The sequence below is a fragment of the Sminthopsis crassicaudata genome, chromosome 2 (genome assembly GCF_048593235.1).
Source record: "Sminthopsis crassicaudata isolate SCR6 chromosome 2, ASM4859323v1, whole genome shotgun sequence".
Lineage (NCBI taxonomy): Eukaryota > Metazoa > Chordata > Mammalia > Dasyuromorphia > Dasyuridae > Sminthopsis > Sminthopsis crassicaudata.
Genome location: NC_133618.1, coordinates 368,991,706 through 369,009,076, shown reverse-complemented (window position 1 = coordinate 369,009,076; position 17,371 = coordinate 368,991,706). Strand labels below are relative to the sequence as shown.

At 41.9% G+C, this 17,371-nt stretch overlaps 1 protein-coding gene across 1 annotated transcript in view; it reads left to right on the top strand.

Annotated features, from left to right (window-relative positions):
* Positions 1–17,371, top strand: part of LOC141556652 (protein amnionless-like) — an 84,510-nt gene that overhangs the window by 61,828 nt on the left and 5,311 nt on the right. The window contains exons 4-10 of the mRNA XM_074291110.1: positions 5,167–5,254; positions 6,591–6,811; positions 8,517–8,654; positions 9,485–9,593; positions 11,709–11,791; positions 13,096–13,303; positions 15,760–15,940. Of these exons, the coding sequence (XP_074147211.1) occupies positions 5,167–5,254; positions 6,591–6,811; positions 8,517–8,654; positions 9,485–9,593; positions 11,709–11,791; positions 13,096–13,303; positions 15,760–15,940 (1,028 nt within the window). The remainder of the gene's footprint in view (positions 1–5,166; positions 5,255–6,590; positions 6,812–8,516; positions 8,655–9,484; positions 9,594–11,708; positions 11,792–13,095; positions 13,304–15,759; positions 15,941–17,371) is intronic.

Here is a 17,371-nt window from a genome sequence, read left to right as displayed (position 1 = left end):
GACAGGATGACCTACACACACACACACACACAAACACACACACCCCTGCATGACTGCAGGGCTCTCTTGCCCGGATCAGGGAGAGAGGGTTTCTCTGGAGAAACCAGAGTGAATGAATAACCCACAGCTGCAGGGGGTGCAGCAGGGGGTCATTACCTCACACACTTCCTCAGGAAGAAAGGCTGGTCCAGTGTCTGTCTGGGCCCTGCATTCAGGAACCTCCCCAACTCTCTAATGGTGTTTCAGGAAAGACATCTGATCATTCATTCTCTCTGCGCCTCCTCTCTGTCTACCTCCCTAATGTTTAATCTATCAGTCAATTGACTAGCATTTATTGAATGCCTACTGTGTATCTGTCCCTGTGCTAGGTGCTAGGGATATAAAGGTAATAAATGAAACAGTCCCTTCCCTCTGGAAGTTTACCTTATATAGGGAGAGGAAAAGCTTATAAAGATAAATACATAGAGAATATATAGAGAGGGTAGTTTTCAGGATGAGATACTAGTAGCTGGGAGGAACAGGAAAAGCCTCATGGAGGGTCTGATCTTTGAACTGAGCTTTGAAGGAAACTAGAGATTCTAAGAAGTAGAGGTGAGGGGACCAACAGGGCAAGGTGGCAGGCAGGAAAAGGGACGTCACATGCAAAAAACAAGAAAGTCCGTTTGACTGGGTTGAAGAGTACATGAAAGGGACTTGTGAATAAGACATGGAAAGCTGGAGCCAAGTTGTGAAGAGCCTTCTATGCCAAATAGAAATTTGTTTTTGATCCTAGAAATAATAGGGACCCAATAGATTTTATTGATTGAATAGAAGTTTATTGAACTTGTTCAGTCATGTATTTTAGGAATACCATTGCCAATTTGATTGTGTGTGAGGCTGTGCCTGAGGACCTGTTCCTTTGATGATGATGGTGATAATGTATAGTAATAATTCCCATTTAAGATTTGGATCCTTGGGGGGGAGGTAGGTGGCGCAGTGGATAGAGCACCAGCCCTGAATTCAGGAGGACCCGAGTTCAAATCTGATTTCAGACACTTAACACTTCCTAGCTGTGTGACCCTGGGCAAGTCACTTAACCCCAGCCTCAGGAAAAAAAAAAAAAAAAAAAAAAAGATTTGGATCCTTTATGTTTTAAAATGACAGGAGGCACAGGGGCTACAATGCTGGGTCTGGAGTCAGGAAGACTCATTTTCCTGAGTTCAAATCTAGCCTCAAACACGTACTAGCTCTTGTGAATCTGGGCAAGTCATTTAACCTTTACCTCAGTTTTCTCATCTGTAAAGTGATCTGGAGGAGGAAATGTCAAACCATTTCAGTATCTTTCCCAAGAAAAACCCAAATAGGTCAGGAAGTCAGACTAAAATGACTCAGTAATAACCAATGTTTTAAAGTGTATGCTATACTGGTACCTAGAAACAAAACCAAACCAAACCTGGATACCTACAACACTTTGAATGAACTTCTGAAAGATTTATTGGAGGATATGAAAAAGAAGGGCACAGAGTAACAAGACATGGGTGAGTTGGGATCTGTACTGTTGGAGAGAATTCCCCTATGAATGAAATCATAGATACAGTGAAGTATTTCAGGTTACATGGCGTTGTCATCACAATAATCCTCCAAGTAAGGAAGCAGAAGCTTAATTCCCATTGTATAGTTTGGAAAATAGAATCTCAGGCAAGAAAATGTCTGCACCAGGACTGAAAGTCTGGGTTTCTATCTCTGAAAGCAGCTAATGCTAGAGAGCAGAATCAGTCTGCTCAGTTGAGCTTTATAAAGAGCTAGGTACATTTCCATTAGGAAGTCATACTTGTTTGAGATTCAGAAAATCTAAGACTGGTTCCCTAAGAGCCCCTGACACTAGCCATGTGATCTTATGCAAGTCATTTTACTTCCCTTGGTCTTGGTTTCCTCATCTATAAAGTAAGGCTAATAATACTTGTCCAACCTATCTCTCTATAAAAATGTGTTCTATTGTTATTATCCCCTGGAGGACCTTGTATATATTAACGCTTAACAAATTTAAGTATTTTATTATTTGAATTGTTGAATTGAAGGACACTGGATTGGGAGCCAAATACTAACTCTGCCACTTATATCTGTATTATATCTGCATTACCTTGTGCCTCAGTTTCCCCATCTGTAAAATGGTAGGTTTAGACTAGATCCATTCCAGCTCCAGAAGTATGGCCCCTCTTTAACCTAATTCCTCTTAATTTGTCTTTGGCTACCACCAAGCAAAGTGCCTGGCACGTAGTAGTAGGCATTTAATTAATGTTTGTTGACTGATTGCTTTAGTCACGAAAAGCTTGGGGCTCTGTCTCTGCCTTATTACCACTTTGTGGGTCTTTATCAGAGCCTTAGCTACAAACTGGCTGATAGGCAGGACACCTGATCTATTATCCTACTCTATCACTGATTTTCTGCAACCTTCCAAAAATCCCTTCCCCTCCACACGCCTCAGTTTCTTCATCTGTAAAATGTAGGGTTTGGACAAGATGGTCTCTAAATGATTGCTTCCATCTCTAAATCCTGTAATCCAGTGATCTGGGTAAAGGAATTTAGCCACCATGCTGGATTTGCTCCATGGAAGGTGATTTAGCTGACTGCTGCCATCTGCTGACCAGAAGCCCCTTTACACCTTTTGGAATGTAAAACTGCAGAGAAAACGCTTGGAAGCCATCATTGCTCCCAGCAGCATCTTGCACCTGCTCTCTATACCCTTCCCCACGGCTGGTGAAGATTCTGGTTCTCCAGCTTCCCACTTTGATTTTCCTCACCCTTAACACTCAGGAAACTCTTCCTTCGGTCTCACTGCAGCTTTGCTTTGTCAGGAATGGGGGGAGGGTAACAGAGCCTTCCTTCCTTCTCCCTGCAGTTGGCTAAGGGAACATTCTAGTTAGTGACAAGGCTCATCTTTCAGCGACTTTTTCTCATTTCCCAAACCCCGCATCCTTCATGGTCCATGGAAGCATCGCCTGTCCGGCAAGTGGGAGCCTCATTTGTCCAGAAATACAATTTAAAGATCCCAAGGAGAATGACAAAGATAAGAGCAGCTCCCATTTCTGTGTAACTCTGAAGTTTAGAGAAAGGTTTTCAGGCAAGTCTTGGGACAGCTCAGTTGAGGCAAATGGTCTAAAGATGATTATTTTATAAAGGAGGAAACTTGGGCTCAGAAAGTTGAAATGAATTGCCTAAACTCCCAAAGCTGATAAGTACTGGTCTGTGAAACAAACCCGGGGCTCCTGACTCTAGCCCTCTTTCCTGTGATACCACAAAGGCCTTATAATAATAATAATATCTAATATTTAACATTTACTATATTCCAGGCACCTTTTAAAGTGATTTACAATTATTATATCATTTGGTCCTTAAAGCAACCCTGGGAAGTAGATACTATTATTATCCCCAATTTACAGATGGGGAACTTGAGATATACATAGACTAAGTCCTCAAGGTCACACAGTAAAAATCAAAGGTTGGATTTGAACTTGGGTCCTCCTGACTACATTTGATTGGTTGTTGTCCTTTGTCCTCAAAGAGGCCAAAATGACATCACTATGTTAGAGTGGAAGTATGGTATGTCTGACTGTGGCTGATCAGACCAATACAAGCTCTGAATGCTCTGCCACAGGTCAGACACAAATAGTCCATATGAACCTTTGGGGTAGCTTCTCTAATTTTGCACATGTTGCATTTCTTTTGGACTAATTCAATTCTACCTTGCTCATAGAGCACAGCACCTTCTCTGATGAGGGCACGCCACGCTGGGCAGTCTTGTGCCAGAGTCTCCTGTGTCATATAATTGATTTTAAATGGAAACCTCATGCAACCTTACTTTAAACCTGTAGCCCACCACCTCTCTGAAGAGATCTCTGTAGTGAAGATTGCTCAGTGCATTGCCTTGATTTCTGATATCTCTTAGTGTTTAATGTTTAGTTAATAAACTAAAATAGTTTAGTTTTAGAGTTTTAGTGTATTTAGTGTATTTATACAGTATTTTAGTTTAGTTTTTCATTTTTTTTTTGAAGTTCTTATGTATATTGTGCTTTTGGTTGTACTTTGTTCTATGTTTTTCTGAATTCCTCATGTTGGTTTTCTTATATAGAACAAGGGTATTTGATTAAATTTATATACCATAATTTGTTGATGGGTGTCCTCTTGATTTCCAGGTCTTTGCTGTCACAAAAAGTGCTGCATCAAATATTGAACACATGTCAGTGTAGGATCTGTCTATCTTTAACTTCCTTAAAGAGTATGAGTCCAGTGCTAGAATTATAGGGTGAAAGGGTATGAAGACCTTAGAGATTTTTCTTAAACCATTCAAAATTGTTTTTTAGAAAGGCTAGACCAAGTTACATGTCTACCAACAGTGTATTAGTGTGTTTATCTGCCCACAGTCCCTCCAACTTTCATTATGCCCATCTTTCATCATTTTTTCCAATTTGCCAAAAGTTTCTGAAATGTTTTAATTTGTATTTTTCTTATCAAATGAGATAATATAAAAAAGGAACAATATATAAAACATGTTGCAAGTCTTACAGTGTTATATGAATGTTATCTATTATTACTATTAGTGATTTGGAGCATTTAGAAGTATATTTGTTCAATAAGATGAACAATTGTTGATCATTGGAACTGACCTGAATCATCTCATTGAACAATTATATTTTCAAATGCTCCAAGAAAAATCACGATGCTCAACTCTGTTGGATGTGGCACTTCTCAACAATGAGAAGATTCAGGCCAGTTCCAATGATCTTGTGATAAAGAGAGCCATCTGCACCCAGAGAGAGGACTGTGGGAACTGAGTGTGGATCACAACATAGCATTCTCACTCTTTCTATTGTTGTTTGCTTGCATATTTTGTTTTCTTTCTCATTTTTTTTCCTGATTTGATTTTTCTTGTGCAGCAAGATAATTGTATAAATATGTATGCATATATTGGATTTAACATATTTTTACAATGTTTAACATATATTGGATTACTTGCCATCTAGGGGAGGAGTTAAGGGGAAGGGGAGGAAAAATGAAACACAAGGTTTTGCAACAGTTAATTTTGAAAAATTATCCATGAATATGTTTTGAACATTTTTAAAAAGCTTTATTTTTTTTTAAAGTATGGTTGTTGATTATTTGTATTTTTTCCCTTCTTGTTTCTTCCAGCACCTCCCTCTGGATGGAGAGTTTATCTTGGCTCCTGGTGCCGGTTTTGCTGCATTTGATGGTGCCTCTGATCCCAGCTCAGATTCAGGTTGTATATAACAAGACTTGCTCAAAATAGGGACCAGCCCTTCAGGGTGAGCTCTTTCCTTCTAGAGAATGCTGGGGTCTCCCTATGGAAAAACCATGTCTTCTCCTTCAGATCAGGGGCTCCCAGAAGGCGGGATTTTATCCTTATTTTTTTCTTCTCCCTCCCTCATAATATCTAAAATATTTCTGAGTGCCCCACTCTCTGTCCCTTTATTCAGCCTGTTCCCCAGGCCTAGAATCTTTTCCTTCTTCCACTTCACTTTTGAGAATGTCTAGTTTCCTTTAGTGCTCACATCAAGCTCCACCTTCTCTGTGAAGCTTTTCCTTTTATTTTTGTTTTTAATTTTTTGTACCGTTTTTTTTAGAGAACTCATTTTTTATATTACCCCTCCTCCCTTTTCCATGTCATTCATTATAAGAAGAAATGAGAAGGAAGTTAAGCATGACTAAGCGATACATTAACCCAGGCCATCATATGTAGTTTTCCTTACCCATAGTCTCACTGTCTGCAAAAAAGGGAACAGAGTAGTTGGGCTACATTCTCATACTTTTTCTTTAGGGGCGTGATTTTTTGTCATAATTCAGTTTTCATTTTTGTTGTTGCTTCCCACCCCTCAATTTACTGTGTCCCCCTCAATTTACCTTCGTGTAATCATTGTGCCTATTGTTTTCCTGATTCTGATGATTTTCCTTTGCATCAGTTCATGTCTTTCAGTGCTTCTCTGTATTCATTTTCTAGAAGCACAGTAATATTTGTTATACATATGCCATAGTTTGTTTCCCCTTTTCCCATGTCCCAGTAAGTGATTTTCTGCCTTGTTTCTAATTCTTTGTTACTATAAAAAGTGCTGTTATATATTCTGGAAGTATTTCAGTGTAAATGAAGCCTTTCTTTTTGTCTTTAGTTGCTTCCTCAGCATAAATATAAACGGAATTCCACAACATTTGGACCAATTTATAGCTTCATCAGCATTATATCAGTGTACCTATATTCATGAAACCATGCCCCTAATTGCTACTACCTTCTTCCTCTCCCCCATAAAATTAGCTACATATTTTTACATACTTATAGATTTGTTGCATATTGCCTTTCCCAATATAATGTAATCTCCCTGAGGGCAGGAATGGATTCATTTTTGTTTTTGAATCACCAGACCCCAGCATAGAGTGTGGTAAGCACTTAGAAATTGCTTGTTGATTGGCTGATTGATAGTGGGTCTCAGTTAGGTTTATTCACTGACTTATTTAGTATCATGGAGTGCTAGGACTACACTCATGTTTCAGTCCCAGGGCTCTGACTTAGCCCACATTGACAGTACTGTCCTTGCCTCTCTTAGATCACAACATCCACTTCCTAAATGCTGATCGGTATAGCTGGTATGACCCTTCCTTGTGGCGTACAGTCCTAGAAGACAATGACCACCTATTTTCTGTGGATACTGAACTTATCCCCTGTCGCCAGGATGATGTCATCTTCCCACCAGAAACCTCCTTCCGTGTGGACTTGGGGGCTGGTGGCCGGACCGTCAGCCTCCATAGTATATCTATCATGGGCCAGGTGAGTGTGGGGTTTTGCTGGGAGGCAGTACAGTATACAGACCAGAGGTCTAGATCTGTTTCCCTTCCCTGGGTGGGGAAAACTTGAGTCATTTCCCCCCTATCTAAAGATCATCCACAATGTATCCTTTACTAGGGTAACAAAAAAAATTAGTGTAGAAAGTCTAAATTGGTAGTCGAGAAATAAAAGATTTCAGTCCTGACTGCCTTTGACTAGCATGATCTTTTATTAACATCCCTTACTAATGGGAAGTATATTTTTTCCTACTAGAAAGAGGGTTTGAAAGATAATGGGAGGAGGTATATGCTGAGGGAGGAGAGAGGAAGGAAAGCCTGGGAATTTGGGAGCTCTTTAAGGAGGGCCTAGAAGTACAAACATGCACCTTCTTCAGTGAATGAAGCTCCCTGCTGCACTGAACTGAATGTAACCAAAAACCTTTTGGGGCTGCAGGAATTTTGCTGTTTCCAGATTGTCATCATCTGTTAGAAGTTAGTGAATTTAATCCTCTTTTTCACTTTCTGTTTCTCACCTGCCTGAAACTGCCTGGGAAACTTATCTCAGTAGTTGCCTGTTCCTTGAAATAGTTTTCATTTTGATCAAGTGTTTATTCTACATGAGTAGATCATGCAAAAGGGACAGAAAAAAAGAATCAATCCATGGACCAATAACCCTAGACTTAATTATAATCTATACTGAGTCTTTCTCTCTTTTTTTCCTTCCCTTTCTCCTCCTTTGCCTTACTTCCTCCTCTATCTTTCTCCTTCCGCCCCTCTTTCTCTGCAGCTGTGTCTCTCTATATCTTTGTCTCTCTGTGTCTATCTCCCTCTTTGTCTCTCTCTCTCCCTCTTTGTCTCTTCCCCCTCTGTCTCTTTCTCTCCCCCCTCCTGTCTCTCTTCCCCCCCCTGTCTCTTTCTTCCCTGACTCTCTCTCCCTCCCACTGTCTCTCTCTCTCCCCTTTGTCTCTCTCTCTCTTTCTCCCCCGTCTCTCCTTCTGTCTCTCTCCCTCCCTCTGTCTCTCTCTCTCCCCTTTGTCTCTCTCTCTCTCTCTCTCTCTCTCCCCTTTGTCTCTCTCTCTCTCTCTCTCTCTCTCTCTCTCTCTCTCTCTCTCTCTCTCTCTCTCTCTCTCTCTCTCTCTCTCTCTCCCGTCTCTCCTGCTGTCTCCCTCCCTCCTTCTGTCTCTCTCCCTCCCTCTGTCTCTCTCTCTTTCTTCCCCGTCTCTCCTTCTGTCTCTCTCCCTCCCTCTGTCTCTCTCTCCCTCCCCCTCTCTCTTTTCTCCCCCTTTCTGTTTCTGTTTTTGTCTCTCCCCGTCTCTGTCTCTGTTTCTCTCCGTCTGTCTCTGTTTCTCCATTTATCTCTATCTCTCCATCTACTTCTGTCTCTCCATTTGTCTCTCTCTCCATCTCTCTCCTTCTGTCTCTCTCCTTCCTTCTTTCCTTCTCTCCCCCCCCCCCGCCTTTCTCTCTTTCCTGTCTCTCCCTTTTTCTCCCCTATCTTTCTCTGTTTGTATCTCTCTGTGTGTCTTTGTTTCTCTGTCTTTGTCTCTGTTCCTTTCATTCTTCCACAAAAAGGGGCTTCACTAATTAGATGACTTCAGACAAGTACCTCCATTCATTCCTTTGGGCCTCCATTTTTTTCCATCTGTTAAAGGGATTATTATTATTATCATTTACAGTAATTCTGGGGGTGGGGGTTTCTTGCCCTACAGAAGTTCAGCACGGATCAGGAGCTGGCCACCTATCTGACCAGCAGCACTGGAAAGTTACAGTTCCATGGAGCTGGCTCTTTGAAGTTGATTCCTGATTCCTGTGAAGATCCTTCGGGTTGTAAATGTGGTAATGATGAGGTGAGTCCCCTATACCTGCCATCTCAGTGTGGAGCTGAAAGAGAACTTAGGAATCATTCAGCTTAGAAAGAAGATTCACAAAACTGAATGATGTATAATTATAATAACCCTGGAAAAGCATTGAGAAAATACACTTTTCCCTTCACCGCAGATGTGAGAGACTGTGATTATGGAATATTTCACCATCAGAAAAATTCAATGTATTCCACTAGAATGGAGTAAGTGAGGGGAATAGCATTCAATAATAGGGAGGTTGAATGCTGATTAGGGAAGATTAGGAATGCAATGGGGAGTCTCTGAATGATTTTTGAGCCAAGGGGTAGCATAGTCAGATGAAAATAAGCCTATGATTGTTTGGCTTGGGGAGATCTGGGGTGGGGCACTATGTCTGTCCAAGGGTTAACCCTTCCTCGAAGGGAATGATGATCAAAAAAGAAGGAAGTAACATCTAAGAATGCCTTCTCGTATTACATAAATCCTCTCTAGCCCCCATGTGACTTTTGAAATTTTTCTCTTGAAGGATGCTTCAAGGCTTAGTTCAGGCTCCATTTCCTTTGTGAAACTTTCTTCCAGCTAGACCAGATTCTGACTTCCTCTGAATATCTACACACTTTGTCTTTTTTTTCATGATTTTGGTCACACTTTTCATTAACTCATGGTTACCTGTCTACCTCTTATCCCTCCTCCTCCTGGAGTAGTTTGAGAACTCCCCAACTCAAGGAAAAGTATCTACTATCTGTGTACCCTTGTCCATCCCCCTCCACATCCACAAGCAAAGGCATGAGGGATTCTGGGTATTCACAAAGTGTATTTGATGGATGCTATTCTAGGTCGAGTCCTGGATCTGTGCCTCTCTGCTCCAGACCTCTGGTGGTCGCTGTCCCAAACCTGCTTGTCAAGGAGCCTTGAAGCCTGTGGGTCAGTGCTGTGAGATCTGTGGTAAGTTGAGGACCCTGAGATGAGGTAGGACAAGCATAGTTCTTTCTAGAATTAGAGGAAGGATATTTGATCTCAAACAGAATGAATCTACAAGAATTTATCCATACTTACTATGTTCTTGTTGTTCAATCATTCAGTCATTTAGTCATGTTCAACTTTTTGTGTTCCCATGGACCACAGCCCAACAGGCCCTTCTGTCCTCCACTATCTGTCAAAATCTGCTCATATTTGTTATTTATATGATACTATTTATTCATCTCATCCACTATTGTCCCATTTCATTTTGTCTTCAACTTTGCCCAACATCAAGATCTTTTCCAATGAGTTCCATTTTAAATTATGTGGCCAAAGTATTTAAAGGTCAGTTTCAGTATTTGATCTTTCAACAAATAGCCTTTAAGTATTGACTATTTTAGTACCAGCCTGAAGTCAGGAGGACCCGAGTTCAAATCTGGTCTCAGACACTTAACACTTCCTAGCTGTGTGACCCTGGGCAAGTCACTTAATCCCAATTACCTCAGGGGAAAAAAAAGTATTGATTGTTTTGATCTGCTTGTTGTCCAAGGGACTCTTAATAGTCTCCAACACCACAATTTAAAAGCACTCAGTTTTCCTTGAAGTCCAACTCTTAAAGCCATATGTTACTACTGGAACAATCAAGCTTTCACTATATGGACATTTGTCAGAAAGGTCATGTCTCTGCTTTTTAGCATATTGTCCAGATTTGTCATAGTTTTCCTTCCAAGGAGCAAGAATGTTAATGGCTGCAATTGCTGTCTACAGTGATCTTTGAGCTCAAGAATACAAAGCCTGACTGCTTCCATTTCTTCTTCTATTTGTCAGGAAGTGATGGGACCAGTTGCCATGATCTTATTTTTTCTTTTTTGATTAGTTCTTTTATTCAGGTTATACATGTGTGTTTACATTCATATATAAGTCACATTAGGAGAGAAAAATCAGAGCAAAAGAGAAAAACCATAAAAAAGAAAAAGAGAAGGAAAAAAAAGGTGAAAATAGTATGTGTTGATTCACATTCAGTGGCCATAATTGTCTGGATGCAGATGGCATTTTCCATCCAAAGTTTATTGGGATTGCCTTGGATCACAGAACTACTGAGAAGAACCAAATCTATCATAGCTGATCATCATACAACCTTGCTGTTGCTTTGTACAATGTTTTCCTTGTTCTGCTTGCTTCACTGAGCATCAGGTCATGTAAATTTTTTCCAGACATTTCTGAAATCAGCCTATTCATTATATTTTTACAATACAATAATATTTCATTATTTTCATAAACACGATTTATTCAGCCATTCTCCAAATAATGGGCATCTACTCATTTTCCAATAATTGCCACCACAAAAAGCTGCTACAAACATTTTTGCACATATGGGTTTTCTTCCCTCTTTTATGATCTCTTTGGGATACAGACCCATAGTGAACCCAGTAGTGACACTGCTGTATCAGAGTGGTTTGAGAGCCCTTTGGGCATCGTTCCAAATTGCTCTCCAGAATGGCTGGATCAGATCTTAGTTGTTGTGCTGTTAAGCTTCAAGCCAGCTTTTACACTCTCCTCTTTCACCCTCCTCAACAGGCTTCTAAATTCTTCTTCACTTTCTGCCATCAGATTGTTATCATCTGCCTATCTGAGATTGTTGACATTTCTCCCAGCGATCTTAATTCCAGCTTTTGATTCATCCAATATGGCAGAACATTACTACCTTCAAGGAGCTTACATGCCAATGAGGAAACAAGTTATATATCAATAGTTACATATCAGCTCCAGATTTATGATTGGGTTTCAGATATGATCTAGTCCAACTCCCTGATTATGAAATGAAAATGTTGAGACTCTGGGAGGGAAGTCCATCATCAGCAAATCAGGGGCAGAGCTAGCACAAGACCCCAGTCTCTTGACTTCCAGTCTGAGGCTTCTTTATCTCTTCAAGAGCACCCCTGGCTCCTATGTATGCCCTGTGATTTCTAAATACCTGCCAGGGGACAGTTAGGTAGGCACACAAAAAAGTGGGAAAGAGAGGTTAGGGGATGGGTAAATCCCTATGTGGCCCCCAGAGGAGGAGGAGGGGTCCATGGTAATCTCCTTCCTATTCCGCAGGAGCTATGCTCTTCCTCAACTACACCCAGGCCTTTGATCTCCAACAGTACAAGCAGAGGCTGCTCCATACCTTCCTGGACCAGGTAATGTAAATTTGGGTGGGAGGGGGGAATAGGGAAGATGACAAGCCTGCCAGTCTCCAGGTCTCTTTCCCGAGGTTCTTCCATAATATCCCAGGAGTTTCTCAGCTCCTCTCATTAGATCTACCTAGGGTACAGTTCAGGAAGAAGGGCAGGATCCCCCTTCCCTGAAATTCCTTCACTTCAGTCATCTGCCTCAGATCATCATTCCTGAAGTTCATTCCAGGGGGCCTGACCCCTCCCCTCCAGCCTGGTGGAAATTTCCTCCCTCCCAGTGCTTCCTACCTTTTCTCCCCACGACCTTTCTCCTTTTCTCTCTCCTTTTCTTCCCTCTCTTTTCTCTCAATTTTCTCCCAACATTCTTCTCTCTTCCTTGGCCTCTCAAGCTTCTCCTGAGCCTGGAGTCAGGAACACCCAAGTATAAATTTCCCCCACAGATCCTTACTAGTGACATTAGGCAAATCCTTTCCCTCTGTCTGTTTCAGTTTCTTCAATTATAAAATGGAGAAATAATAACGCCTCCCTCCCAGGTTTGTTGTGAGGATCAAATGAAGTGTGATGAAGCACTTAGCACATTTGTTGCCAAATCAGTCGGTCATGTCCCTCTCTCCATGACCCTAAGGACCATAGCCCACCAATGCTGTCCTTGACAAAGATATGAGAGTAGTTTGCCATTTTCTTCTCCAGTGAATTAAGGATTAAAGATTAAGCCAAAGTTAAGTGACTCAGATAGAGTCACTATAATACAACTATTGGGTATATGAGTTTTGAATTTGAACTCAGATTTTCCTAACTTTAGGCCCAGTGCTCTATCCATGTAGCTGCCTCCAGCCTAGCATATGGTAGGTGATTAATAAAGGCTTGCTTCCTTCCTCTTTCCTCATTCCTTCCTCCCTTCAACAATGCTACGAGGAAAGAGAGAGGCTTAGGCCAGGGATCCTCCCCCTCTAACCTTCACTGAGAGTGCTCATGAAAAAAGTCCAATTCCCTACTTCAGCAAAAAAGGATGTCCTATCCACCTTTTGCTAAATCACTAGGCTGACCTCCTGTACTACCAAGCTTATTGCCTCTCCTCCTCTAAGCTGAACCTCATTCCCTACCCAGGGAATAGCCCCCTTAAGGACTTCCCTTCCTCTCCAGACTTTCCATCTGACCTTAAGTCCCACATTCTCCTCCCTCCCCCAGGGACTGGTCTATCCCCACCTCACACAGGCCCTCAACTCCCCACGGCCTGGTCATTCTCTCAGAGGACAATCTGTCCACCTTGTTCCACCCCACTTCTTGGGCTGATCCTATGCCATTCTCAGCCCCAGGCTTCGGGGGTGCGCATGGCCATCTCAAAAGTACACAGGGCCAACACAGTGCCAGGGGCGGTGCACACAGCTCGCGGGAAGCGACAGGCTGGGACCATGCCTCAGATCCAGGTGGTGCTGATGGATGATGGAGCCGGACCTGAGGCAGGAAGGGCAGCTATACATGTGGCCCAAGCCATCCTCACTGATGTGGCTGAGCAAGGTACTGCCCCCAACGTCCTCCCTCCCCATCCCCTGCCCCACTCAGGCTCCTTAAAGAGATGCTGCCCTGTGTGTTGGGTCCAGAGGAAGACTGAGCAAGGGATCAGGGCAGTCTCTCTGTAGCACTGACTTTCCCATTGATTGTATAGCTCAGTTTCAGTTGCTGCTCCAAACCTTTCCCCGCCAGGCAGCCTTCTTAATAAACCCTTATAATGTGCCTGTAAGCTCTTTACAATTTCCAAAGCACTTTCCCAAACACTGGATTCTCACAATGTTCCTGTGAGAAAAAGAAGATGGGTGTTATATCCAGAGAAGAAAGCTGAGTCTCAGAGCAGGAAAATTACTCACCAGAAGTTCCAGAGTGACAGCAACTAGTGATACCTGGTTGTCCCAAGATTCCAAGAACTTACCTAGATCTAGGGCAGCTTCCTTAGACTAGAACTCCTAAGATTAGAGCCAGTCTTCTAGGAGACTTTGCCTTCAGGCCCGTGCCTTTCACTTTTTACTTTCTTTTAAACCTTCTTTGATCATCAGAACCTAATTCAGGAGCCCTGAGACTCCTGAGCTCAGTCTTCAAGCTTGTTAGGCTTCCTGGATTCAGAAATATACTCCTTGCCCTGTCCCCGGTGAGACAGCTAAATAGAGCAGTGGATAGAATGTTAGACCTAAAATCAGGAAAGTCAAAATTCTAATCCTGCTTAAACACTTTTTTCAATAAAAGCTTTTGCAAAATACAAGCAAAGATAATTTTCAACGTTCACTCTTGCAAAACCTTGTTTTCCAAAATTTTCTCCCTCCATTCCTCCCACCACCCTCCCCTAAACAGCAAGTAATCCACTGTTAAACATGTGCAATTCTTCTAAACATATTTCCACATTCATCATGCTGTACAAGAAAAATCAGATCAAAAAGGGGGAAAAAAACAAGCAAGCAAACAACAGTAACAAAAAAGGTGAAAATACTATGTCGTGATCCCCCTAGTCCTCTTTCTGGATTCAGGTGGCTCTTTCCATCCCGTTAGATACATCTTAGCTGGGTGATCCTAGGCAAATCACTTGTAGCCTTAATTTCATCTTCTGCAAAATGGGGGATAACATTAGCATCTTCCTCACAGGGTTATGAGGGTCAAATGAGATCATTTATTTAAAATACTTTGCAAATCTTAAAACCTAATATAAATGTTAACTATTAATGACCATTTCCCTCTTCTAACATGATCCATTCCTCTTTGTCTTGATGGATCATAGATCTGGAACTGGGCAGGACCTAGAGGTCACCTAATCTGACCCCTTCACCTGTCAGCCCTGGAAGTAGGTGTTATTAATATTTCCATTTTTACAAACCTGAGGGGATTCCTCAGGGAGAGAGTGCAGAGAGAAGAGGGCCCAAAAAGGAATGTTGAGGGTTCCCATTCTTAGAGGGATGAAGCATGAATGTGATCCCAGTGAAGAAACTGAAGAGGCATATATGATTAATGAGAGAAGAACCAGGAAACCCAAAAGACAAAGGAGAAGAGAACATCCAGGGAGAGGAAGTGGTCAATAGTGACTAATGCTAAGAGGTCAAGAAGGATGAGAACTTATAAAAGGTCATTAAAAGATTGGTGGTAGCCTTAGGGGTCATTTACAGGTAGGCTGTTGCCTCAAAAGTCAAGAATTTGAAAAGTGAATGGAAAGTGAGAGAGCAATGGGGATTGGAATGATCAGGGAAGACCTCATGAAAATGGGATTGAAAATGCAACTTGAACAGTTACCATCTTCTTCCCAAATCTCCAGATTGAAGGCAAAAATAGACTAAGAGATTTATGTATGAGTACCCTCAGAGATAGTAATGGGAGAGAGACCCCTTCCATCAATGCCACTGGCTTAGCTGCCAATTAGAGTCAGGTCAGGGGAGATGATTTTGGTGGAAGGTTTAGCACTGTAATTGACATATATGATAGGGGCTAATAAACGTGTTGATTGATTGATTGGCCCTCAGTGACGGGCTGGGGACCCTGGACTTTACACTAGAAGAAACTTTTGAGCAGCCTTCTGAGGATTCAGAGTGACCTGGTCAACTCTGGATTCACTGGGCGCTCCAGAATTTTCAAAGAGCTGTTCATTCTAGAATACTGAATGTCAGAGCTGAAAGAATCTAGAGAATAAGAGAGAATGTCAGAGTTAGAAGGGGTCATGAAAAGGAGAAGACTAAGGGGAAGTAGCTACCAGAGAAGAATGTCCCTGTACCATCCTTGGAGCAGACCAGTTTCCCAGAAACCATTACACAAATCTCTGCTGTTTCCTCTCCAAACAAAAGAAAATCCTTACCTGATATAGGATCCATAGTGCTCGGGGTAGTCCCATCTCTTTGATGATCTTTCTTTCTGTTGGTGGGGGGAGATTTCCTAGATGAGAAGGGGTGGTATTCAGGGATCTCTTTTTTATTTGACATGTCCTTTTCTATTTTCCTTCTCAGGAGCAAACTTTGGGGTCCTGCAAGGCAACATGGAATATTCAAGCAGCAGCGGCTCCACAGCTGGACTCACAGGAGAAAGACCAACCTCAGGGCTGGTGACTGGCATGGCTATTGCCTTGGTCTTGGGGCTGATGGCACTGCTTGGAGGTCTTCTGCTTCTTCACCGGACTGGACGGGTCAGGTAAGGATGGATCCTATCCAATGGGGCTGTCTCCTCACCCCATATTATCTGTCTTAAGACTTTCCTATTTCCCAGCTCTATGTTGTGGAAGGACATAGGAAGAAGTAAGAACCAAGGTTCCTGCACTCAAGGAACTCACATTCTAGGGGAGATAGAGTATGAATAGACCTGAAGACCTGAACTCTCTCTCTCTCCCTTTTTTTTTTTTTTTGGCTGAGGCAGTTGGGGTTAAGTGACTTGCCCAGGGTCACACAGCTAGGAAGTGTTAAGTATCTGAGGCCAGATTTGAACTCAGGTCCTCCTGACTTCAGGACTGGTGCTCTATCCACTGCGCCACCTAGCTGCTCTAGACCTAGACTCTCAAGATGATGAAATGTCATACCCCGATATCTGGATGGTAGGGGCTCTAAGAGGTTGCTGGGAGTTGGAGCTACCAAGGAATACTTGTTAAAAGGAGAAGCTTGGAAATCACATAGGTTTGGAATGGACAGAAAAGAAAAGAGGTAGGGCATTCCAGGCCAGAAGAGCAATGGAGCCCAGAGTGGCTCTGCTGTGTCCTGGAGAGGAGGAGACCAGTTAGGTTGGAGCAGAAGAAGCATGGGTGAGAGTGAGGTACCAGAAATGAAGGAAAAATTAAATTAGAGGACCCTAAATGTATGACCAGAAAAAATGTATTTTAGCCTATAAGCTAGTCCTCCCAACAACTTTGAGTGTTGGGACTCCTTTTTAATATCAAGAAACATCCTGGATATTCCCATTAAAAAACAAAAAACAAAACACAAAACAAAAAACAAAAAACACAAAACACAAAACAAAACACAAAACACAAAACACAAAACAAAACAAAAAAAAAACATTGCCTGTTTTTAGGGAGCTTACATTCAACTGGAAAAGAGGGACTCTTACAAGCGGTAGGCAAGAGAATACAACTGTTGAATTGAACACATGAATAAATAGATCCACAATAATTTACTACTAACTAATAATATAAGGATAGTACTTAAAACTGAAGTCTTTAGTCTCATCCAAATGAGAATCCCTTATCTGGCTTTCTAAACTATCAATTCTGAGACACTTTTCTCAACTAAATCTGGTTTTCCCCATTACCAAAGTAATACACACTTTTTGAGGGCATAAGATAAAAAATTCAGAAAATTCCTTTCTCTCTGAGAAAAGAATTAGGTAGAAAAAATGGAATTTTCCATTAATATAGGACCATAGGACTATCTCAGGTAGATTTCTGGTCTAATTTCCCCTCCCCCAATTTTCTTTTCTTTTCCTCCCTCCTTCCTTTCCTTCCTTCCTTCCTTCCTTCCTTCCTTCCTTCCTTCTTTTCTCTCTTCCTTCCTTCCTTTCTCTCGTCCTTCCTTTCTCTCTTCCTTCCTTTTTCTCTTCCTCCTTCCCTTCCTCCCTTCTTCTTTCCCTTTCTTC